Source organism: Trachurus trachurus (genome assembly GCF_905171665.1).
Source record: "Trachurus trachurus genome assembly, chromosome: 22".
Classification (NCBI taxonomy): domain Eukaryota; kingdom Metazoa; phylum Chordata; class Actinopteri; order Carangiformes; family Carangidae; genus Trachurus; species Trachurus trachurus.
The window spans coordinates 14,015,402-14,041,254 of NC_139907.1; the positions used below are offsets into that span (position 1 = coordinate 14,015,402).

At 42.9% G+C, this 25,853-nt stretch overlaps 2 protein-coding genes across 2 annotated transcripts; both read left to right on the plus strand.

Annotated features, from left to right (window-relative positions):
- Nucleotides 1–9,166: 9,166 nt before the first annotated feature.
- On the plus strand, nucleotides 9,167–11,276 carry id3 (inhibitor of DNA binding 3). Its single transcript, XM_083998453.1, has 3 exons — nucleotides 9,167–9,627; nucleotides 10,049–10,122; nucleotides 10,515–11,276. The coding sequence occupies exons 1-2, from the start codon at nucleotides 9,328–9,330 to the stop codon at nucleotides 10,100–10,102; spliced, it is 354 nt and encodes a 117-aa protein (XP_083854579.1). The 5' UTR covers nucleotides 9,167–9,327; the 3' UTR covers nucleotides 10,103–10,122; nucleotides 10,515–11,276.
- A 4,042-nt stretch (nucleotides 11,277–15,318) lies between these two features.
- e2f2 (E2F transcription factor 2) lies at nucleotides 15,319–25,626 on the plus strand (the record flags this gene model as incomplete). Its single annotated transcript, XM_083997922.1, has 7 exons — nucleotides 15,319–15,582; nucleotides 21,596–21,695; nucleotides 22,731–22,950; nucleotides 23,463–23,624; nucleotides 23,750–23,864; nucleotides 24,202–24,400; nucleotides 25,135–25,626. The coding sequence occupies 7 exons, from the start codon at nucleotides 15,319–15,321 to the stop codon at nucleotides 25,407–25,409; spliced, it is 1,335 nt and encodes a 444-aa protein (XP_083854048.1). The 3' UTR covers nucleotides 25,410–25,626.
- Nucleotides 25,627–25,853: the final 227 nt, after the last annotated feature.

The following is a 25,853-nucleotide window of genomic DNA, read 5'->3' on the forward strand; positions in this document are numbered from 1 at the left end:
ATTAATAAAGCCATGATTAAACAGCTCAACCACTAGAATATGCCTAGAGTGTTTTGTGTGCACTCCAGTTCAAATTTAAGCAAACTGACTTTTTGTTTTGTGGTGTAACGGCACCAAAAAAAAAGTACTTTGAAAATTTACAGTGTCTCTTAAAACAGCGTCAGCATTGCTGTGGATAACCCTCACGCTTCAGAGTTTTGTGGATTATCCAGAAAGAGGAGAACACTGTTTCTGGAAAGATGTATTGTTGTTGAATTCTTGTGCTGTGAGCACCACAAATTAAATTTAATTCATCTCAATTTCACTGGGGTGGAGGTCTTACATACAACTGGATGAATAAAACCAAAACTCTATGCATGGCAATGTGCTATAGGCTAAATGAGGCCATGTGTTTTAGGCTGGACCGTAACAGTTGGGCCTCACCTATAAACACTAATATTTGTCATTGACTGACTGACTACGTGATAGACTTGAGTGAACAAGTTACACTATTAGTCAGCTGGATGCTACAGACTCAGTCAGGGAGTTACACCACCCGTCGGCTGCCTTAGTGTTGGAGTTTCCCCACTGACCATTTCTCAAAAAATTTAAAAATGATATGGTACAGACATGTTGGGAGGCATTTACAGCCTCTAGTGTGGCCAGTTTAAAGCAGATATCAGCTTCACGGCCGTTTCGGCTAATGCTGCGTTCAAGGCAGGCTTTTGAAACCGTAAGTTACAGCTTCAAGTCACAACTACGACTTGGTAGCGTTCCAGGTAACCCGTAGCTCGTGTTTTTACCATCCTGTTGTCTGTGAAAGTTCCCTATAACGGCCACTCGTAACTTCCGACCCGTGAACTCGTACCAGATCGAACTGGTATGACTTCACAGGAAGGAAAAACACAAAGTACGAGTTTCTTTGAACGCACCATGAGTTAGCAGCCCCCGCCCTTGTCAGGCATCAATTGGTCCTCGTGCTACGTCACCACAGTCACGCGCATCCCTTGGCTGCACACACAGCCCTTCATGCCGTTCTCTCTCCTCATTGGATAACACTTGTATCCCACAAGGAAAATTTTCTCCTCGGGTTACAGCAGAGCAGAGTGACGGAGAGACTCGTGTTTAGGCTGAAATACTTCATGTAAGTGATTGCTGACGGAAAATAGGACTATTTAGGACTTATATTAACAAAAACATTCCACTGATATCTGCTTTAATGCAGTCTGCATGTCCATTGACAAATCCAGTGACCTACAAAGCTTTGCTAATTTTTCATAAAAGACCAGTATCTATGCTTTTCTATTGATTCATAGACAAAATCACTGCACAGCTGTTTAACTCATGTGTATGATGATTATGTCAGATGAGGATGTCAGCAGCAGCTTGGAAATGGCTGGGAGGTGGCTGCTTATTGGTCATGTTTTAGTTAGATAACAGAGATGGAAACTGTATAAATGAGAGCAGCTTCATTGGAAAAGACGAAGGTGACTCTAGACAGAATGCAAAAACATGACAATGATTGTAATTGTTTACAGTAGATTTCAACTAGTCTTCGTTTTTTTTGCATTGACCACAATGCAGCCATATTTCCACACTATCTTTTTATCATTTGGACAAAGAAATCCTTGCATGTATCTTTTCTTATCCATTTTGTTTGAATAATTTAGTATTTAACCTTTTTATTTTTCAACGCCATATTGAGAATTCTTCTCCTTTTTAATGCTATACTGTTTGTGTGAACAGGCTCTTAAAAGCCATATTCCTCTTTTGGCCATTCTGGAGGATTTGGAGGAAGCAACATTTATAGAAATCTTTGAGCGGCTTTGACCCTCCACTTTGGCCAAGCTCTTAACTTAGTGGCTCAAGGATATTTTCAGTAAATTACAGAGTAGCCAGAGAATGTTCGCAGGAAATGTCCATAATACAATACACACAGACCAGACACAGCTAAGCAGATATAGGCATTTCCTGGTAGTGTTTAGGAGTGACTCATGGCTGTGTTACTTCATCTTTTATTCTCAGAAACCATACTTAACACAGATTTTTAAAGAGTTTTTGCAGTAACTAACCTGAAATGGGTCACAGAGTGGGAGGATGGTCTCTTCATCTCTGGGTTGTGGCCTAAAATGGTTCATAGACAGAACAAAAAGAACAATAATTTAGAAACACCCCACAGCCAAAGACAAACACAGCGGACCATTACACTCCTAGTGACGTGATGTGTTTATGAAGGTTTCACACACTAAGCCCAATTAAAATTGGCTCCATAATGTCAGGCTGAACATGGCAATGTACAGCTGACCAGCTGGCAGAGTGTCCATTTTCCCTGGGTCTTTATGTCCATCCCATGATGCTGTGCACATCACCACACCCTGATTATAGCCACCTCAGAGGGACAGAGGGGGGTGAGGGGGGTGGGGTGAAGAGAAAACTGACTTATTAGACAGTATAATTCATTGTAAATAGAGAATACATGTGAGCAGCCGAGTATATGACAGCTAGACAGTGAGAGAGTCCACTAGCAAGGCAGAGGTGTGTGTTGTGTTTGATGGGTTACAGAGCTCAGTAGTTTGTGGAAGAGCTTTTAATCAGGTCACTGAGAGACCAGACTTCTCTGCTCCCACTCTGCCCCCTCCGTCTGGAGGGCTCCACCAGGGGTGACCAAGAGGGGCACCGCTGACCCAGATTAGGAAAGGGTAAGTGTGTGTGTGTCTGAGTGTGTGGGAGCTGGGGGAGAATCAGCTGTGTATCACGTCTCAGTCCCCACTGTTTCAATTCATTAGCAAGTGCAAGGAAGGGGCAAGAGAGAGATGAGGAGGGGTGGCAAGTGTGTAGGTGCGTTCATGCGTGTGTGCTAACATGTATGATTTATACATGCACTTGCTGGGACGTGTGCATGTGCATGGGGGGTGGGCGAAGAAGAAGAGCTAAAGGAATACATGGCCAGTGACAGAAGGAGAAAGTCACTGCTGCAGCTCATCTTAGCTTTCAGGGACCTACTTGACCTAGAAACACATGACACACACAGGTGCAGAGATACCCACCAGGGACCTAATGGCCTCTGTCTGTGTGTCTGTGTGAAGCCTGACCAGCTGATCCCCTGCAGCAGCCGCCGTTTGCATCAGCCTCCTCTGCGTTTTCTCTCAAACCTTCTTTCTTTCGCCGTCTGAGTGTCTCTTTCTTCTTGTTGCCGCTTGTCCTCGAGTCTATCTGTCTCTCTCGTGCCTCACTCCCACATCCATCTCCTTACAAAAACACACGCATGACCTTGAATTCGCTCAGGGTCTCTGTACAAAGTGAAGATCTTTATAAAGCCTCGATCACCCCCGGTGCTCAGATTGGCTCAGCCTAACTTTTACATTTCACCGATCCTTGTTCACTGTAATTTAATACCCCATTGTAACTGCGAAAAAATGTTGGGATCGGTTTATTTAAATTTCAGTCATCTCTTTTTTTACCACAGCTTTGTCTCCTTCCAACAGATCTAACTGCAGTCAGAACACTTCTTTCCCTCACAGTTTTGTATCACGGGGCAGTTCAGCAGCCAAACGCTGCATCTTAAAAGCAAAGCACGAGCAATAGTCTTTGTGGGGTCTTACAAAGTATAGGCCCAGACAGTCCTTAATTACAAGACATTATACGGCCAAATGAGTTTAACGTGTATTTACCACAAAAGGCCCTGCTGGCAAAACAGGCGTAAGCGCAGCAACGACTCAAGAGCATTTACAATTATTATGGTCATCATCTGGTAGTCATCTGCAAATTGTTGCATAGGTCTTGATTTTGGTTCAAAATTAAGCATGCAGCTCCATACTGAGAGAGGCCAAGACTGGGTGTGGAGCCAGTTTGTCTCTGTGCTGTCCGCAGACTCTCATTCTGGTGTTTATTTGCCGTTTTGAAAACAGAGGAATTGTTTTTGAAGAGAGATTAGTGCCTGCAATTCTTCCATTAATGGTCATCCAGTGGTAGACTACAAATTCAGTGTCAGCTCTGGAGCTGCTCTAACTGATTGGTTTGCCTGCTTGATATGGTCTGGGGCTAGTTATATAAGATGCTGAAGTTGTATGTAATTTCTAATTCTAACTAGTAAAATTGGTTTGTCAAAGGAAAACATTCCTGTTCCTAATTTATTTTTAGGAACTCCTGCGTTTTGTTTAAGGAGCATTGATGGAGGGTGTTGTGACTAATCAGATCAACCTTGCCTACACCAACTGGGCCCAACCACCATCACCAAGTCTGACCTTAACTTGTGCTTACACGAAGCCAGATGTTTATCCTCATTGGAAAAGCTGCAGAATAAGCGGACTGTTCCAGTCAGGGTCGATGAAAACGACAAAACAATGGTGTGACCAGCAGCTGGCAGCTACTCCACTTGCCCAGTCACACCGAGTGTTACAGTCAGTTTGTTTTGGCCCTATGTGGTGACCGTGGGCTTTATGGCCTTCTGTGGCTCGTGTCCCACCTGCTGCTGTGCAGTTGCATTGCTACGACTTACTCCTGCATTGGGGAGAATGGTAAAAATATTCACACCCAAGGACATGGGCAGAGTCACCTGACAACGTGATATTGGCAACAACACAGTTCCCACAATGTGAGGCACCAGTATTGTGAAACTAGAGTCTAATGACTTCTGCACTTTATTATTATTCAAGGTGATTCTTGTTTAGCGACAAGGCAAAGATGCAGAATCCCTGTGTTCACCAGGTTCCTTTGAAATCCACTTGACAAACAGAGAGTAGTTCACAGCTGACATAAGAATGTATCTTTATAATGACAAACCAGCTACTTAGTATTACTCTGAAGTACTGGACGTTTTTCTGATACAAGAGAGGCTGATATATCCTCACTTTCACTCCCTAGTTTGGGTGAAGCTCCACAACTACTTCATCCTTAAATTTGCATAATATACCATGATACCACGTTTTACTGTATATTTATCGAGCCTATAGCACAAGCCCACACTTGTCAAATTTCACAGCCTCAGACTGTAAAGCAAGAAAAAATAAAAAATCTCAAGTTCAAGCTAGGATAACTCTGTCGACATCTCTGTGTCATCATCAGCCTTATTTCCTCAGACCTGACAAAGCACCCCCCCCCCCGTCCATCCCCACCCCTGAGCCAAACACGTTATGCAACTGTTAGCAAATTGTGTAGTACTCCTTGTGATGAGTAAACTGGCCCTTGTGTGTCACTGGTGACCACACGTGAAGGGATTTTTTTCCACTGCTACAGAAGAGAAAGAAGATAAGTTTTGCTCAAACACAGACAGACAAAGCTTTTCTGTATGGCTCCTAATTAGCATAGCACATGTAGCCACGGCCTAAAGCCATATGCAGATTATTTTGCATTGGCAAATAAACTATACCCAGCTATGACTTGAAGTTAGGGAGTCATTTGCCTATACTGTGTTTCCATCAGCAGAACAGGTCTGAGCTGTCATATCCTGATGTGACAGATGAATTTGAATACAATCACACCTGTGTTGAGAACTGTACGCGTGTAACAGCCGCAGAGGAACAATCCTGATCCTGTCACGTAGTGTTTGTCGTGCCGCCTGCCACCCACAATGGGCACATAGTGGGTGATTTACTGAATCAGTTAATGAAGTGCATGGGGGATGGTTTCCGTCTTGATAGGTGCCTTGACATCGTGAAATCAAGCAAGATGAAGGAATGAATAAATCATGGTGTACAGGCTCGAACAAGAGACTCTAACATAAATAACAAGTGAGCAGCACAAATGAACAATGTGTATAAAATGTCATGTCACTGCCTGGGTCACTAGGGACAAAAGCTCGGGATGTGTAGGCCGCTCAAAGCTGATGGAGACGACTGAAGCGTCTTTGATGAAGAACTGGGAGCAGAGGAGGAGGAGGAGGAGGAATCCTGCGTGACACACACACAGAGACACACACAACAAGATGAAGTCTCACTGTTTCTTTACACTTAATTATCCCTCAAAGATGCCTGGCCCGCACTTGTGGATTATAAAAGATGGCCCTCTGTATACAACACTGCTGTTCCACATGACACTGTGGTGGTTAACCCCCCTCTGTCTCTCTCTGCTCTCCCTCCCTCTCATCTCACAAGATGACCCTCATTACTCTACACCCTGTGCTGCTCTTACCACGCAATAAGAGACACTTTGTTTATGTTAAGAGAAGGTACTTTGATAGGTGAAGATGAGTGGAGGGGGTAGAGTCCCAGACACATCCAGTCTTAGAGGTGAAACAGATGTTTTTGCTTGTTATTATGTGATAGTATCCTCCTCCTCCCTTCTTTGGTATTAGTAGTATTTTGTTGTTAATAAAAAGATACTAAAGTGGATTGAAATTTAATTGAGAGACAGCGAAAAAGAGAGAGAGAAAAAGAAAGAAAGAGAGAGAGGAGAAGAGAGGAGAAGAGAGGAGAGGAGGGGGGCGCTGCTAATTATGCATGGCGATTGTTGATGGCTTGATTGTCTGCGTCCAGCTGCACGGAGGAGCGGGGAGAGGGAGAGGGAAGGCGGGGAGAGAGGCAGACTCACTGACGCCAGGCTCGGAATTCTCCCATCCATTGAAAGAGAGACCCGATTGTGTCCGGGGCCTTTCCGACAAGCACCTGATCCCTGCCCAGACACCAGTGTGTGTGTGTGTGTGTGTGTGTGTGTGTGTGTGTGTGTGTGTGTGTGTGTGTGTGTGTGTGTGTGTGTGTGTGTGTGTGTGTGTGTGTGTGTGTGTGTGTGCGTGCGTGTGTGCGTGCGTGCGTGCGTGTGTGTGTGTAGCACAGATTTACGCACCGAGAACTCTGGAATCTGCAGACAAGCGCTGTCATGGGTATCAGAGGAAAATACTCTGCTGGCATTTTTTTTTTTTTTTTTTTTTTTTTTTTTGATATCCTAGAAATAGCTCGTGGTTCCTGAAAATTACTGAATCCAGAGGCAACTCTTTCTTTCTTTCTTGCGGATCATCAAAAACAAATTGGATAATGTTTATTCTGTTCCTGTGGAGGCCTGTAATCCCAAACGCCTCATCTATCCTACCCAATCCCTGCCCCGGCAGTTTGCTCAGTCAGCTAATACAAACAATTATTTTCCCACCAGACCTGGGAAATTTCGGGCAATATTTGTCCTCCCCTTGACATATTTAAGAAAGATATTTGGGGGTCAAAGTCTTGTTTGGATACTCTCTATGCACTCACACAATATATCTCTAAAATAGTGCTGGACTTAAATCCTGTCTCACGGTTCAATATTGTGGTTTGCAGTAAAGTGAGGTCGCCGAGTGGTTCGTCATGCGTGGAGTGGGAGGGGGGGCGAAGGGGGGAGGAGGAGGGGGATGCCAGGAAGAAGACAGTGTGACTTGAACATCTGTTGAACCTCTGCATTAATGGGCAGGATATGATATCTCCAGCGTTGCATATTTATGCGCTAAATGTGTCCAGTTTGGAGATAAGACTGTGAATGCGTGTACTTACTCATCTTGAAACAGTCTAACTGACCCACTCTTGTTGTTGTTTGTGAGGCAACGCAATGTCAAATTTCCCCACATCCCGGCCAAACTTAGATTACAATTTATCCTAAAATAGACAGCTCCATCCCTCAGTCCAGAGTGTTTGTAACAGGAACACGCACTGACTGGCAAACGTTGAGCAACACATTTCTCTGTCCAACTGTACAAAACCGACATTATTTGGCAGAGTAAAGTAGTAAAGTAAAGTTTAAGTTCGTTGTGGCTGTAATGGTGACTGTGGAAAGTCAATATTAAATGTTCTCCTTTCTCTTTTCGTGACGAGATTCGTGTCCAGGCCGTTTTGGTTTATTCATCATTACACAAGTTAAGGAGTATTTGGAGAGGTTTCTCTGAGTACAACTGCAGACGGGAGGAGGAGAGCGTGGGGGGCGTAGATCCTTGACCGTGATTGACAGACCCGGCCAGCCAATGGGATGTCCGAGCGCCTCTCCTTCTCTCCCCTCTGGTGGTGGACGGGGGAGGGCGGGCCGTCTGCCAAAGAGGAGTGCGCGTCGGGGTGAATGGATGACGTCGGGAGGCTGGCGCCAGCATGTCTGGGACTGGCGCGTTAGATCAACACAGCTGGGCCGGGATAGGACACACAGCTGGCTCAGGCCTGCATTCCTCCACAAAACAGGATTGTGAGAAAAGGGGAAAATAAGACCCAAATAGGAGCAGAACGGGACGTGCTTTGATGTAAACTAAAAGGCAGCAACTTTTGGAAATGTTGAAATATAATTTTCATAAAACACTTTCACTCCAGGGAGGGGAGAAAATGGTAGAAAGTGATTCTACAGCTTTAGTTTAAAGCCAGTTAGTGACATTTTAAATTAACTACAGCTATAACACTTAATCAGTGGAGAGGCTGTCAGACATAAGCCATAAGTGATTAAAACACAATTACCAGGCAGTTAACACATAGCATAACCACTGACTGGTCATTGTATGTTTTTGCCAACAAATTGATATAAAAAATAACTACTTCTCTCTCTGACCTTTTACCTACATTATACAAATATCACATTTGTATAGCCTATATGTATGTGTATGTTTCAGGGATGACAACCCATAGAAGAAGGCACACTGCTGTGGAGTTAATGATGGAATAATATGGTTATTGTGTTGAAGAGATTGAGTTACATGAAATGTTTTTCGATGCGGTTGGTACAGTCAGACATGTAGCCTACAGCCAAAGCTCATGATCGAAACCAGCCCACATTAATCAATAACTAATAATAACAGTTTCTAAAGTGGAACAGCTTTGTAAGAAGATGGCTATGTGGAGTAGCTACATCTATTGGTGCGGATTTATAACTGTTTATGAAAGTAGAAGTGGGATAGAAAGTGCAGTGAAGTCATCCTCTCCCAGAACTTCTCTTAAACTAAAGTTATTCCTCTTTATACTGAAGATTATCATGATATTGTACCCTACTCCACCTTGAGGATTTCAGCTGTTTATTTCAAAAGGGCTAAATAAAAACAACCTGAGAGGTGGCCTGACTAATTGATTGACAATCCCCTTCAGGCATCCCATCCCAATTTCCTCATTCTTTCCAGCTTTTCCACAAGGTGATATCAGCCAATGAGAATGGGCGTGCTCTTTACACTGGCCAATCAGAGAGCGGTGCGAGGAAGGGGGCGTCAGCGGCCGCGCAGTGTCTATAAAAGCCTAACTGTACGCCTGCTGTCACAGTTCAGCACTGTAGCTTTTCAGGACAGAGACAGGAAGACCACGAACAAGGAGAAACCGACATCGCCGACTGATACTTAAACGTCAAACCGAGTCGTCTTGTTGTTGTTGTTGTTGTTTTCGTTTTCGTTGTCGTCGTCATCGTCATCGCGCGTCTGTTTCCATAATGAAAGCCATCAGTCCCGTCCGCTCGGTGAGGAGCTGCTACAAGGCCGTGTGCTGCATTTCGGAGCAGAGTCTCGCCATCAGCCGGAATAAACATTCGTGTCTGGAGGAGCCGGTGGGCGCCCTGTGCGACATGAACGACTGCTACTCCAAGCTGAAGGAGCTGGTGCCGAGCATCCCGCAGAACAAGTCGGTCAGCCAGGTGGAGATCCTGCAGCACGTCATCGACTACATCTTCGACCTGCAGATCGCGCTGGAAGCGGAGGACACAGCCACGCCGGAGATGGTGTTGTCAATAAAGGTGCGGTAGAGAGATGCACTACTACTACTACTTGCCTACTACTACTTCTTCTGCTGCCACTGCTGCACGGTGGACCCTCTGACACTGACATTGCCTCGTAGTAAATCCCCTATAGTTTTTTTGCACAGCAGATTATTACATTGATTAGAAGTTAAATTCCAGATGTGGATTTTTATAAAGTTTCTTCTACTTGCTGATTGGAGCTTTGAAACACATCTGCAATTGAATGCATCGCAATGATAGGCTACTGTAGGCTATAATTATGTTGCAGTGGTATAATGCTTGTTACATGCATGTTACAGCCTCACACTACTGTGACTATATGCACTGAAATATAATGATAATATATGATAATAATATAATATGATAATGGTATCGACACTGTCTAACACCGCTTCTCTCCTTTCTGTTCTCCATTCAGACTGCGGACCTTAGTCGCAATTTCTCCAAAGAAGAAGGACGGTTGTGCCACTAGGACGAGGATGACAGATAATGGTACATATTTATCTTTTTCTTATCACTATTAATGTGGTCAAATATTCATCGCATCTTCTGGTGGATTAGAGCAGATGTATAGCCTACGACAGCGTCTTGTTTTGACTTTTCCAAATGAAATGAATTAAAAGTAAACTTTTAAAATATCCAGGGAAAATAGTGTAAGCATTGATGTGCTGGGACATGAAGGTCTCCTTCCTTACCCTCCACATTCAGCACGGTTGCCAATTAGACAGGCCAGTGAATGTGTAGCGGATTCATTGCTATCTGCCTGGGGTTAATGAAAGTTCCATGCTAGGCGCCAGTCTGTCTGCTCCCCTCTGCAGGGAGGGAGGGAGGGAGGGCGAGAGGGAGAGATCTGACTTCACTTTTCTTCCTTTCTCTCCATGCAGGTGCAGGGAAACACATGTCTCCACTTCACTCTGGGCAAGAGGACAAGAGGGGCAGAAAGGGTGGGATAGGTATTTGGGAGAGAAGGAGAAGAAGAAGGAGGAGGAGGGAGGTGGAGGGTTTAAAGAAAGAAGGAAAGAAAAGACAAGAAAAAAGTGGACTGTTTCCTAGATGAGTGGGGATCAACAGTAGTGCAAGAGCAAGAAAACAGAGACTCATTCTTTGGCCCCTGGACAGACAAATCAACACACCAAAGCAGAAGCCATTGGATTGGAAACTGAACACAAGCGGCTTTGTATGCCCTCCTCAACAAACCTGGGATTCCCTATAGATAGATGTAGAAATATTGGTACATTGTTGTTTATTTTCATTTTTTTGTGTGTGTTGCATTCCAAACAAACTTTATGTGGGTTAAACTCACACCCAGCCTGACCCCCGTCGAGTGTCACATCATCTCACATAATTTTCCCTGCGTTATTCCCACACCCCACTTAAAAAAGAAAAGAAAAAAAAAAGAAATCTGTTTTCCAATGATCTAAAGACTGTTACAACTTCATCCGAATGTGTACATATCTGCTGTGGGTATGTAAAGGTGTGAGTCAATTTGGTATAATCAGAACTCTATACTAGAGTTAATTGTAAATGTTTGTAGGGATTGTGTTATTTCTACAGACAATGTGATGTGAGTTTCATAAACTCTATTAAAAGGTTTGCTTTGTATGTATGTACTTATGTAATGAAATAAAAAAAAAAGTTGTGAGACAGTTTGGCTGTTATGGCGTATTTGATGTGACAATGAATGAGTGTGAAAGCGACTGGTGTTCTTCAGAAGGTAAAAGTGATGCTGATGCGACTCTTTTGGCTTTGACAGTGAACTGCTGATACAACAGGATGTTTTCAGATGAATCTTGAGGTTGAGTGGTTGGAAATCAAACAAAGGGAGTTTCCTGCGAGAGCTTCTATTTTTCCAAAGAATGAGTTACCAGAAGTTTTAAGAAGCTGAACTTCCTAAACAGTGATGGGAGGATGTTATGACCAAACCAGCAAACCCAACCGATTTATAAATCTTGAAAACCAATATTCTCAAGGCTAATTCATCTCAATGTTCATGACACCAGATCAGTATGTGTGTGATTATGAATATGGTGCCATGACCACCAGCTGTAATGTAGCGTTTATAATAGTGTTGCTATTTAACTATTTTCTCGATTCAGTCATGGAATCACATTAGATGACCAGCTTTGGAAATGGATGTTACTGTACTTAACTGATTTCCATAGCTGAGCAAACTACTCCACCTTGTGGATACATCTGAAATCTCACTGATTTAATGTTGGCACATATGACCAGTTCCTCATCAAGTTAATCAGCAACAACAAGAAAAATATTTTGTGGTTTTAAAGCTTGTCTTGTTGTATACAGACAACAAACCAAACAATAATATGTTGAATTATTGAACATGATGACCCAGTTCAACACTCAGCTTATACTGGAAATAATGAGACTACAGCTCCATCTAGTGGAAAAAACAGGTTATTGACTCCAGGGAAGTTCAAGCAGAGATGTGAACTCTAGGCTATCATATCACTTGGCAATGAATCTACCCTTACCTTTTTGAATAATATATATAATAATAATTAACAATAGTTATTTAAATACATAACAAGAAACAAATGAAAAACAACTTTTTTTAAATCAGTTTATTTATTGTGATTGTGATGACTGTCAAATTAAGGTTGAACTTTCCCTAATTAGGCCGTGTTAATGATATGAAAACGTATACTAACAATTGCAATTGCTATTACAAACAATATTAACTATAGGTTGACTTACTGACACATTAACTATGAAGACACCTGATATTAGTGGGTTTTTTTCAAAGTTATTGTATTTGACTGCTCTAAACAGGTGTGCATATATTTGTGGCTGCTTCATACATTTTGTTATATATATAATTTGAGTATAAGCAACAGACTGCACCATTTGTATTTTGTTTCTTTTGTTTGTTATCAAAAGAAACAATGTACAGATAAATTGTATGGTTGAGCCCAAAGTAATCCAGAAGAGCTACCAGTCAACACCACAAGATGGGAGTGTTGGATGAGGATGTAACAACTTGGTCTCTCTAACATCCCAGGATGAAAGCACTAAGCTTGTTGCCTTTGACCATGCAAAAAATCCAAATTGGTTTGATACCAGACAGTGATTAGTAAGCAATGAGAGAGAAGAACAAAGCATCTCGGGCTATAATCCAAGGATTTCTTCAGTCACTTGAGCTGCATACAACCAGCTCAGAAACAGTGCAGCTATGCCATGAACAAGTTTTAACAAGTGTCATGTATGTGTTGATGTCTCAGCCCTGTGGTGATTCTCCGCTGTGAGGTATTACATACAATACTTACAATGACTGTAATAACACATAAGACATATTAAGTGTGTTTTGTAACATAAATCCTACTAAGTTCCATCTTAGAAAATAATATTTAATTATTAATACTATGAATATGAATAATGGTCTTGAAGTTTTCATTATTTAGGCTACTTATATCTTTACCCTGCAGCCACCATCATATAATAGGTGGAGTTTATTTGTATGGAGGCCTATGTCAACACAAATACCTGACCAAGGGCAGTCTCTTTAACTACAAAAGCAAAATGGCTTCTGTGTCTATTTTAGCAGGGAAATTGACACAGGACAACACTAGAGCAGAATCTCCACAAAGTGTGAATCTGAATTCCTCCAAGTGACTGTGGATGGTGCAACACTTCTAATGAGCTGTACTGCATTTCATAGCTCAGTTCAAAAGAGGATGAGAAAGAGGGTGGAGATGCTTGAGTTGCATTATGCGGCGATCACTGTGACATGTCTGTTAGAAGTTGTAGTCTCTACCACCTCTTTCATGTTGCAATATCTACAAAGCAAATTTCTTAACCAACATAAAGAACTGTCTTAGGCCTAAGTGTATTAAGGAGCTCACCATGTCAGCTTTTTCTCCCCTCTTTACCTTTTGTCATCACATCTTTAGTAAGTCAAGTATTATTACGGTATCTTGCATTCAGAGTATATTCAGTTTTCTTTTGTGAATTATTGTTCAAATGGAGGCATGACAATAGGCTTGCTTTGGCTGGGACTCTTCCTTGCCTTGGCCAATGGGTGTCAACTCATATGGCTTGGGTGGTAGCTGTGGATGGGGGAGGGGTTGTTTTCTTTCAATATCTCCTCTGAGCCAATAAGCAAGAGTGCTACTGAATGAATCCAATTATCATCTACAAACTATCCCTAAGCAACACCTTGCACCGGGCCACAATACACTTTTATCAAATACAATATTGATTCCCATAGGCTATACAATGAAAACACTCTTCTTATTATGTAAGGATGATCCAGGGAAACAGTTTCAATTACGTTATGGTTTACATGTATATTAAATGTTCCTTACATTTACAAACATCTATTTTCTACATGTTATATCATATAAAATATCATTGTTGATAACAAATAATATAAAGTCGTCGCAATTTGAAAGTTATATGAACTCTATATGATTGCTCCATTTCTTTTGAATGAGTCTAGACCTAAGTCGTTACTCTTATATATTTTCAATGATTACAAAGTTAAATATTCAAATATAACAATGCATTTTTTATTCATTACTGCATCAAACTAATAATACATGTTTTGTACATTATTTTTCATGTGTAAAATGTGTGATCTAAAATAGCACAATAGATTAAAGTTGTGGTACACAATACGCCCAGACAACAAGAGTTTTGTTGTATGAATGATTTAATGATTTAATGAATGAATGGATGGATGGAATGAAAATAATGGAAGTTGCAGTTTCAGTAGGTATGATGCAAGATGTAGGTCAAATTGTTGCTAACCATGTCTTATCACTATATAACATAATAATTATTTTAATATCCAATAACCACAAAAAAGTGTGGTAACTACGAAGCGACAGCTGTTTAGTCAAATGTCTGATTATTTAGTCTTTCTTATTCAAACTTATAAGGGGTCATTGTCTCCAACTTAACCCTTGCAATAAAGGAACATTATGTCCCAAACTATGACTGTCGCTTTAAGAGGACGAGCCCCGTCTGCGAACAACTGTTTTATGCTAATGTGACACGCCGAACGTGCCGTCAGCCAATCAGATACGAGTTCTAACCGCGGGAGATCTAAATTTCGCGGGACGAAGTTTGGCGGTAAAAAAGCTGTTCTTAGCCAGCTCTTGTCCTCTTGTATGGAGAGCGGAGCTGTGAGCCGGACGGACAGGAGTCACAGACCGGGTCGGATTCTGCATCAGAGGGGGGGTCACAATAAGTTGTAAATCTCAAACTGGAACCTGAGCTCACTGGGACCTGCAAACCTTCTGGTATTTGGACTTTTACAATACTGGATGTTTGAAACTGTTTGTTTATTTATTCAGGCAGCGAATATTATTATTATTTTTTTGTAACTTGTAAAGACAGTTAACGTTACCTCTGCACTTGGTTACCGGACAAAGGATAACAACACCGACCAGTCCGTTTTTTATGTATTTTCTGCTAAATTCTCCTGGATTGCACATTTAACCTGTGCATTTTGTACCAAACAGACTGGTTTGAGCTGTGTGTGAGTTGGCTTCTTTGTTATATTCCCAGGGTAGAATATTTTCACAGGAAGCCTTTAGGAGCCGCAGCTCTCCGGTAATAAGGGATACGATTTAGCAGAGCATTGATCGGTGTGTTAAGCCATCATCAGTACACTCCCCCCCCCCCCTTCGCCTGACCGATCCGGTTAAATTTAGTTTACTCAGGAAAATGATGCGAATGCCAAAAGGCGTCTCTCCGGCGTCGGGTCGAGCAGCGATGGGGCTGCCTTGTTCCCAGCAGAAGATCAAGGTTTTGTCCAAGACAGAGCTCCTCGGCACCGTGCTGTCCAGCCCGCCGATGAACACGGTACCGGTCGGCTATTTCACCCAGATCTGCAACACCACCGCGGCCGAACAAAGAGCCAACAGCCTGTACTCAACCCCCCACGGACCAGAGGCTAAACCCATCAGATCATCCTCCGGGCGATTGCCGGTAAAGAATCAAACACACACACACATACACACTACTACTCATACTATACAAGCTTTACACCACATTTACACACATTTTAATAACGAATCACTGGGTGAGTGTGCAGCATAGTCAGGACTACGTGCTTGTGTGGGCGAAATAGCTCGTCATTTCCATTGGTATGCAATGTTTCAGCCACGTTTAGGGTGCATTCAAATATGTTTTGACGTGATAAGACACAGAGGAGCCACTGTGTCTCTGCTGCTGCTGCTGGATGTGTATGGGTTGGTGTGACATGTCCTCCTCCCGCAGTCCAGCTGTAGCCAGACAAGACCAAATGTTGTGTGTGTTTGATAGGGAGGAGGAGGAGGTGGGGAGGGGGTGTAGTTGATAGTGTTTGGGGGCCCCTCTCCTATATGAAAAGGAAGGATGAGTGGCCCCCACAGTGGGAGATAGCTGGGGCAGCAGGGGTACACAATCTAACAATGCAAGGGGGGATCAAGCAGATGACGCTAATGTAAACACAGCATTTAACACTCATCTCTTATGTCTTTTTAACTGAACGTCAGCTCTAGTTGGAGGAGAAATTCTCCCGAGCTGTTTCTTCTCACCCTCTTATTTGGACAGCTTTTTATGTGATTGCTCCTTCATGACAGCTGCTCCCACTGCACCTGTCATTAGGGCGACACCAGGACCTGTGTAACCTGTTCATGTCACTGTAGGAGAGAGCTGAAGGTCAGAGGTCAACACCGGACAACTGGTGTGTTTTCCTGGGAGCCGATGTGTGTGTGTGCTCAGGTGGAAAGAGACTAAAAAGCATCATTTAAAAAAAAAAAAAAGGAAAATCCATATGTTAGGAATATTAAATGAGAACCGTACTGTATCCCTGCTGTGTATAGGCCGTATACTTCCTATTCCTGAAGGATTATTTGAAAAGCTTGATGATCTGAGAGGATTGGATCACACTCAGCGACTTGTTGTGCTCCACACCTGCTGTTGTTTGTTATATTGGTCTCCTCCTTTCTCGACCAGCCCCGCCGTCCCTTCTTTAGATTTACTGAATTGCAGCAAAGCTAAAGGGGGTTAGGGGTTAGACTGTGTGCAGCAGATCCAAATCTCATGTTAACCCCCTGGCCCTTGCGCCTGTATTTGCTAATAGGCCCTTCAAGAGGATTAGTTGGATGCAAGTAAAGTGAGAAATAGGCTGCCACTGCCACCTGGCTTATCATATGCCAAGGTGAACTTAATTTCGATTCATGGATTTGTGCATGTCACACGGTAGAAATAAAAATGTTATCCTCTCTTTTAATCCAGCGTTAAGACCCTTTCATGTGACAGATAGCTTGACCCAGACTAATATAGGATGTGGGCTGACAGGGTTGATTATGCAGATGGAGATGGCAACAAGTTGCAGATAAGAAGCCACAACACACAGGGTGTTTCCACACTGATACTTGGCTTGTCTGTTCTGCCTCAGTACATACCTGAGTGTGTTTAGATTCATCATGAATGCATTCACTTGGATTTTGATTTTGGTGACTCTACAGGGATGGTTTACGCAGGTGGTGGGGAAAAAAAACCCATAGCTCACTAAAGTGATAGTTTCACTGAGGTGGGACAGAGGATTGCACTTTTGAAATTACACAGCAGGTTTCAAAAGTCCCAAAGTCCCATAATTGTGAAACTTCCTCTGCATCTTTCAGTGAATTAAGTAAATGATCAGTAAACTAAGTCTTTCGAATGTACACTATGAGTAGCTGGTGGGCTGAAACTCTTTCATACGTTTCATTTCTGAAAAAAGACAGAACCTTAAAGCTTTTTCCTTCTCCCCAGCCTCAAACACATCCCGTCGATGATCATCGTACTGCTTCCTCTTTTTAATCTGACGTTCTGTTGGACACAGACATGCTTTTTTTTTTTTTTTTTTTTTACATAGGCGGCAGCTGTTGATGCAGTGTTAGGTCATTTAGGGTTGTGTCCCCAAATGCTTGTTGCTTCCCTAAATAATGAGACTTCGATGCATAGAGCTCTATCCAAATGAAGGTGGGATTCAGTTTTCAGCCACAGAGCATCACTGCTACAGCTGTGATGCTGTAGTATCTTTTTTTCTTAAAATCTGTCAACTAATGACCCCTCTGTCTTTCTGTTTTTGTAAACTATAGAAGACAAACACACACATGTTTTTGTCACTTTGTATTTGGACATAAAGTAGCTCTGTAAGGTTGTGTGATGTGTGCAAAAATAGTAATTAATGGGATATAGCCTATTAAAGGAATACTAATATTTAGCATATTATCATCTACAGCTATTGTACAACATTCATTTGATGTACTGTGTATGATATATATGCTTGCTGACACAGCAGCTTGAGTGCATGTTCAGTCATGGGTCTTATGTTTACAGGAAGTGCTGCTTTTCATGTGCAGCTTACTTCCTTTAACTCACACAGCATAATAACCACTGTTTCTTTTGAGCTGTCTTTGACTGGAACAGGATGCTTGGTTCAATGTTAGATACCGAATGCCTCCAAATACAAACAAACTAAACAAAGCTCAGTGTGCCAACAGTCGTGCGTGATCCTCGACTGTGAAAGCTTACTCACGGGGACACACGCAGAGGTTAATGATTGACTTTGGCTGCAGAGATTCTGCCTGTAGCTGTTAGTAGTCGTGTAGTAAAAGGCAAAGTATCACTGATTGTCATGTGAGTTCTAACCAGGGTGTGTTAAACTGTTGATAATGTTGTGTCGCTCTGTTTCCTTTCAGCTTGATAGTGATGTAAATGCGTCCAGGCTTCCCCTCCAAAGTCCAGGGACCGTCGGTCTCCCGACAGCTGCTTTTATATCAGTCCTCATCCTCCTCGTGCTCTGCAGCGCTGCAGATGAATGAATAAGTCTGTTTCAGATACAGCAAGTCATGTTTACTACAGCAGAATGCCAAGTTTGGCCAGAAATGCATCATTATGTCCATCACGAGAGACAATGTCCCACTTATTTCCAGCTTTATGTCGCATGTGCCTGTTCCCAGATTCTCACAGAATGTTCACTATCTGCAAAAACGGCATAAGCCTTCACATCAGTTTCATGAATTACTCTTTCTGCCACTTGGTAGCAACACATAGGTTCTCAATGAAGTTTTCCTGTAACCACCAGTGCTGCCTTGAATCTTGAATCACCTCCTGGCTCCATCCCCCCATGCAGCAACCCCCCCCCTCCTCACTTACACTGCTGCCACCTGGGTGTGACATTGGCCACATTGCCAACTGTATGCACTCACCCAAAATCTCTCTCCCTTTTCCTTTTCTCATTCACCTTGTTTTACCGCCGCCTGAGGCCAGCCATAACCCTGGAGCATAATGTCCTCGACCGGGGGGAGTTTGCATTTCAAAGCAGCCATCTACCCCCGACCCCTTCCACCAGCAACCCCAAATGGGCAGATCCACCCTTCTCTTTTTTTTTCTCTTGAGGGATGCATTGACAATCTCATCAGCAACTTTAGCCATTGTGTTTTCTTTTGACTAGCCAAGGGTGTGGTCGTAGTGAGGGGTTTGTGTGATGAAGGAGTCGTCCTTTGCAGGCGTACTGTAACTTGCCCATGGCTTGGATGGAATCTGAATCCCATGCGGCTCAACTGACGAGGTTTGTTGGTTTGAGGAGAGGCCCGGCAGCAGAAGTCCTTCACGTGACTCTGACTGTGTGAAACACCACTGTGGAGATTTCACCACAGCGGCAGAGACAGCAGGAATCAGCCAAAGAATGTACAACAAACAGAGGCTGCCACGTGCAATGCTTGGGTGTAACTGGGCCGGCAAGCAGGGTGAGGTTATGGCAAACGGGAGTGGGGTGATACTGCGAGGTTGTAAGATAAAGAGGCAATAGGAGGACAGCTGACTTTTTCCAGGAGTGGCCTACTGTGCAGTAACTACATGACTTTACATGGAACATGCTTAATTATATCAATTACGACCCACACACTGTGAAACTACATCTAAAACTATTTTGATGATCAGATTCAGCAGGTTTTTCCTTTCATGACATTTGCGTGTCAGACAACATACCTGCGTGCTCAACAATAATTGGCATTTGTTACTTTGTCAATTATTACTCTCTCATGCACTTTACCTATGCACACATATGAAAGACAGATAGCCTGTCTTTCCACTAAATGAAGTGGTGTTTGCGTAATGTGGTTGACTCACCAGAGAAATCCCTCATGCAAAAATGGAGCACCCAAACCCCCACCTTCACACATACAGCTGCAGGGTGAAACCGTTGGTTCCTTCTTACAACATGTTGCTGCGCCTGTGGCTGCGACTTTTGAAGTGCAGGGTCTGAAAAATGTAGACCTGCTGGTGGTGGTGGTAGTGGTGCAGTTCGATCTGCATATCTGCGTCACGGAAGTTATCAAGCTCTACTTAATTTTATGTGATGGTTATTGTTTTTGTTTTTTTATGATTGAAGAGTAAAGTAAAACCAGGCAGATGTAGTTTTTTCTGTTTCAACCACAGTTTGTTTCTAATTCCTCTCTGTGGCATTTGGTGTTTGACAGCTATTGTCAGGAGTCTGACTTCAACAAAAAGCCCACATTTAATCCCACAAATGCTACCGGCTACCATTTTGTTAGAAAGTAGTTGGTCACTGTCCCGTCCCGTGTCTCTTTGTGTGTCCGCGTGGCTGCCTGTGTGCTGTAGGGATTAAAAGCCGCCCTGCCAGACAGCATGTACACTTGCTATACTGCTTGCTCCAGATGTCGCCGGTCAACAGGTGGACATGTCGGGGAGCACACTGGGACAATGGCTGCCTTCAGTATCCCCCACACTCTCTCTCTCTGGCACATCCACACATGGTTCAGTTAACGTGCCACTTTTTTTTTTCCATGTCGGGAAAATTGCTGTCAGTTGGCTAAACCCATTAGGCAAAGCAGCTCACTGGCTCCCCGTGCGCTGCACTGACAAAAGGGGGGATTGTGGTTTTTATTTGTTAAAAGACAGAAAAGGTGAGGTCCCTAACCAGATGCTTACAAATTACCCAGCAGCCTCGGTAACGCCGAGCTGAAATCCCACGCCTCGTTAGCTCAGTCACCTGTGTGTTTTTCTGTGGGCGCCCAGCGTGAAGAGGGGAATGACTACTGACTGATCCACTGTGAACTTTTCCCAGTCCACTGTGAGCGCTTGTTGTTGGAGTTAACAATTCACTGGCAGGAATGCTGCGTGTCCGGGTGTCGCCAATTTGCGCAAGTTTTTTCAGACAGTTGGTCGTTTCTTAATCCTAAAAGAGGGAGGCTGTGCGCTTGTGACTTTCACTTTTGTTATATGTGGGTCATTGCAAAGAGTTATAATGGTCACATGAAGATATTTAGTTTATATTGGGGTCCAAAGGTCTGGCGTGCGTGTGTTTAAGTTGAAGCTGAGTGCATGATGCATTACAGTTATGGTCAGGCAATTGTGTGTGTGTGTGTGTGTGTGTGTATGTGTGTGTAAAGAGAGAGAGAGAGCCTGTGTGTTAAGCTGTAGAAGAAAGGAGATGTAGGGAGGCTTGAGAGGGGGAGGAGAGGTCATTGAGTGATTCCAGGGATTTCCTGACGTTTTGTAGGCAGTGAGTTGAGACCCCCCCCCCCCCCCCCCTCTACTACGTCCACACACACACACACACACACACACGATCAGCCCTTCTTGAAGTCCTTGGGAAAGTGTGAGTGCTTTGTTTCTGCACTTGAGGGCTGTTGGCACATTTACGACACAGTACTTTTCAACACCCCCCCCCTATTTAGCACTTTTGCCAGCATTGATGTCACAGTTTCTTGGAAGGGCTGAACTCACCCTACACAATACATTTTTACAATTTAACTTGGCCTTATGGAAAGTGAGTGAGGTTTGCTAAGTAGGAAGCATTGTAGAGAATATAAAATTTCAAGGAGGTCAATCGAGGAACATTATTCACACTTGGCATATTCTTGTGACGACCGAATGATTACTTCTGAGTGAAGCACCATAACAGCTAAATAAAACTTGTTGCTCTTTGCTCTTTGCTCTCCAGGCTAAAAGGAAGCTGGATCTTGAGGACCCTCTTTACCTCCCAGAGTTCCGTACGCCAAAAGGCAAAGGCAACATCGCAGCCAGGATACCAAGTCCACGGAGTGAGTACACTGTGTGGGTCAGATGTGACGGAGGAGTTGTTATATGTAAATGAGGATTTTGGTGATAGATACTCAAGGTGCACTAATACTGCTGTTGGTTTCTCTTCTGATAGAATCTCTGTAGTGCTTCTATCTAAGTTTTTTTTTTTTTTTTTTTTACATTAAATAATAAAGGAGGTCATTCAAAGAAAGAGAAAGTAACTCCGTCCTCCACACCTCCACAGTTGGAGACTCAATTGGATCATTAACGCGGGAAGTGATAATAATTAAAAAAACATCATCTGAAGGTCATAACCGTGGGAGAATATGGTCAGTAGGGTACCATTAAAGTTAATTATAAAATGGGAAATGTGAATAAGCCAATAAAACACTGTAGTAAAGAGATAAGACCCAGGAAGTAGTGTAATTACAGTTCATTCAAATGGTCACAATCCAAAAGAGGCTGTTAAAGGGATGGGCCTGAGTGTGAGTGGACGGCGGGAAATACTCTCAGAGAGCAGCTTGATGTTAGCTTGAAAAATGGATGCTCTTATAATCAGATAAAGGAGCTACACATAGACTAAATGTCAAATTGTTGTCAAATACTAAATAGACCTGTAGCAGATTAAAATGTGAAAACTTTATTTGTGACACAGTTTTTGCACAGTCTGTCATTGTGTAGGAGACAGAGTAGCTTTACCCACAGCAGATGGTATCATCAGTGAATATTTGTTTATGTGTTTATTTCCCTCTTGCAAATAACATGCACATGCACAATGTCATGAAATATTTACCAGTGAATGCAATTTCAAATATCGAATGCAAAATGAGTCATATTCAGACAAGAAGAAGGATTACTGACACATTCATATAAGATTGTTTTCATGCTATGCTGTTGACAACAACTTGAATGACTAATGTAAGTAATTGAATCACTGATCAAATGAATGAAGTTTATAATAGATCGGGTTCATTCACCTCATATTTACATATACATCTGCTCTGCTTCACATTGTTCTCTCCTCATGCGCCCTTTTTCTACATCTTCTCCCCCAGCTCCAAAGTCTCCAGGTGAGCGAACGCGCTACGACACCTCGCTGGGCCTGTTGACCAAGAAATTTGTGGGTCTGATTGCCGAGTCACCTGATGGAGTCCTTGACCTGAACTGGGCCACAGAGGTTCTGGAGGTCCAGAAGAGACGCATCTATGACATCACCAACGTCCTGGAGGGAGTTCAGCTGATCAGGAAAAAATCTAAGAATAACATCCAATGGCTGTGAGTACAAACGGGTCAGAAAGAGATTTACTGTAATATTCAGTATGGGAATAAACTCAAGTTCCAGGTTAAAGAAGATACAGGTGGATGGAAACAAGACATCTAGATACATTAATTTTCTGGTCTGATTGGTTTGGCTGTTATTAAAAAATCTATCAATAATTTATTGCTACACCTCTCTGACACAAAAAGAATTGAAACCACCTATCATAAAGGTTGTGTTTAATGACAAGCTGTTGTGTTGGATATCACGGTTGCAGCTCAGTGTCTGTGTTCCTGTTCACACACTTATCACTCATCTGCCACCTAGTGGCTACAACTACATGTTACAACACTGACTCACCAACAGTGCTTGCTTACTGTCTGTTACACCATCTGGACTTGGGTTTAATTGGTCAAGACAGCGATAGACAATTTACCGACTCATTTTATTTGCAATCAAATTATCACACCTTTTGTTTTTGTTTAGTTTTTTTGCTTATTTGTATGTTTTCCTGCGTGTGGTCTTGTAGGGTTGGAGATGTATTCGAGGGCGGTGCAGGTGGAGGGGAGAAGGCTTGTGCCCTGAGGAAAGAGCTGGGAGATCTGGAGCGAGCAGAGAGATCTCTGGATGAACTGATTCACTCCAGCACCGCGCAGCTCAAACAGCTGACTGAACACAAAGACAATCAGAGATATCCTTCACATACGCCTCTTGTGACTGAAATGACATTGCTACTGCAACTCCTCTGTGCTTGGTTACAATGTGAACATCCACTTCATATTTGTCGCTGTTGTTACCCTTGACCCCACACTGCACGTTGGGCTATGTGACATACCAGGACATCCGCTCCATCGCCAGTCTCCGAGACCAGACAGTCATTGCTGTCAAGGCTCCTGCTGAGACCAAGTTGGAGGTGCCAGACACAGCAGGGGTGAGAGCACATCTTTGTTTGAGTTTTACACTGCTTGTTTCCTCCTTCTCACCTCTCCCACTTTATAGGCTACTACACTCAATGCTAATTTTTAAAAGGTGTCTATATTGCGGTAGGATAAGTGTAAGTGTTGTGAAAAGTTTTTTAACAATTGAGTTTTGCAGGGACTTTCAGTAACCCAGATCATATATAATTGTGTATATACATTTTAATTGCTAAAAACTCTCCAGAAGATAAATGAAATGCATACAAGCAAATTTGACACCAGTAAACTACAGTAGTTTGTCTGATGTGTTTTAAACAGCAATCTGATTTCTGTGCCCTGTTCTCCCTACAGAAGGGGTCATTACAGATCTATTTAAAGAGTAAGAACGGCCCCATCGAAGTCTACTTGTGTCCAGAGGAGGGTCTTGAAGACGCCAGCCCCGTGAAGAGCGCCATCACGCCTAAGAAGGAGTTCCCTCAGCCCCTTGGCCCTCCAGCTGCAACCACAGTGGCACCGCCAAACTACAGTATCAAAGAGGAGCCTATTGAATGTAAGCTTGGGTTAACGTACCATACAGTGGGATGAACTATCCTGTTTGAGGTGTCAGTTTGTGAGCATGCACCATAAAGGTTAAAATCATTTGGTCATGCAGTCAGTACATTTACATGACAGTTGAAAAAAATGAATTATTGCCTTAATCCGACTATAACTGGACAATTGAAGTGCATGTAAATATGTTAGTCCGACTAATACCGGAGTTCGCCAAATCCGACAAAGACACCCAGAAAATGCGATTGGAAATCGATTTTATTCTGCATGTATATATTTATTCTGCATATATATTGCACTGAAACTGGGCAATGCATGTGTACATGCTTCTCAACAGTAAAGATAACACAAGGTGTAGCACAGAAGCTGGCTGTACCCAGGCAAAGAAAAGGGGGGAGAAAAAAGCGGCATCAGCGCCGAGTGTATTTCACAAGTGCAACCAGCGAGAAGATGTGTTTTTTAAGCCCATGGACCGACCCAAGTCATTAGGCTATAGCCTATATTCAGGCCGAACCCAGCCCAGGTTCAACTGGACATGGTTTGTATGAACCTGCTGAAACTATGCATATCGCCACCTATGTTGAGGAGGCGGACCGTCAGTTATTTGATTTTCCCTGTTGCATTTAAAAAAAATGACATTTGGTGCTTACACGCTGTGGATCTGTAGAGTTGTGCATTAGGATCCCATGCTCAGACCAAAATTAAATGTCTCCCTGCTCTGTCCTCTCCTCACAGGCAACATGTCTACGGCAGCTCCGGCTGCCCCCTCAGCTGTAGCCTCCAGTTCCTCTTTACTGGATGTGGAGGGTCTGTTGGGTCTGCCACCCAGCCTGCTCCAGATCACAGAGGACCAGCTTCCTGGCACCTCATTCACCGCAGATCCAAACACTCCCTTTGTGAATTTCTCTCCACCCCTGGACCACAGCGATTACCTCTGGAGCCTGGAGGATGGCGAGGGAGTGTCCGATTTCTTTGACACCTACGATCTTGCAGATTTGTTGCAGAGCTGAGTTACAGCGGGGAAGAAATCTGAGAAGAAGAGGGGTATATTTAATTGAATGCCTTCTCTGAGTAGGAAATATTACACTATGAAGCCATCACTCTTTGTTTTTGCCATGTCTATTTTAATATCAGTGATTCCCAAAAAGGGCATTTACCTTCCCTTATCAATTTCAATAAGGTAAAAATAACAATTGTACATATAATTGTAAAAAAAAAAAAAAAAAAGTTCACTGATTAACTGAGATTGACACTGATGTGTGAAATCTCCAACCATATGGAAACACTGTTTTAAAAAGCAGGGACTGTTTTGAAACTTTCCTTTTATATTTTCTGATTGTGCTACAAAGATAACATTTGTAACGCCATAAAAACACAGGAGTTATAACGCATATCACATCAACAGCAAAACATCTGATAACATTTGAGTATCAGTCGGTGTTTACGGTGTGACA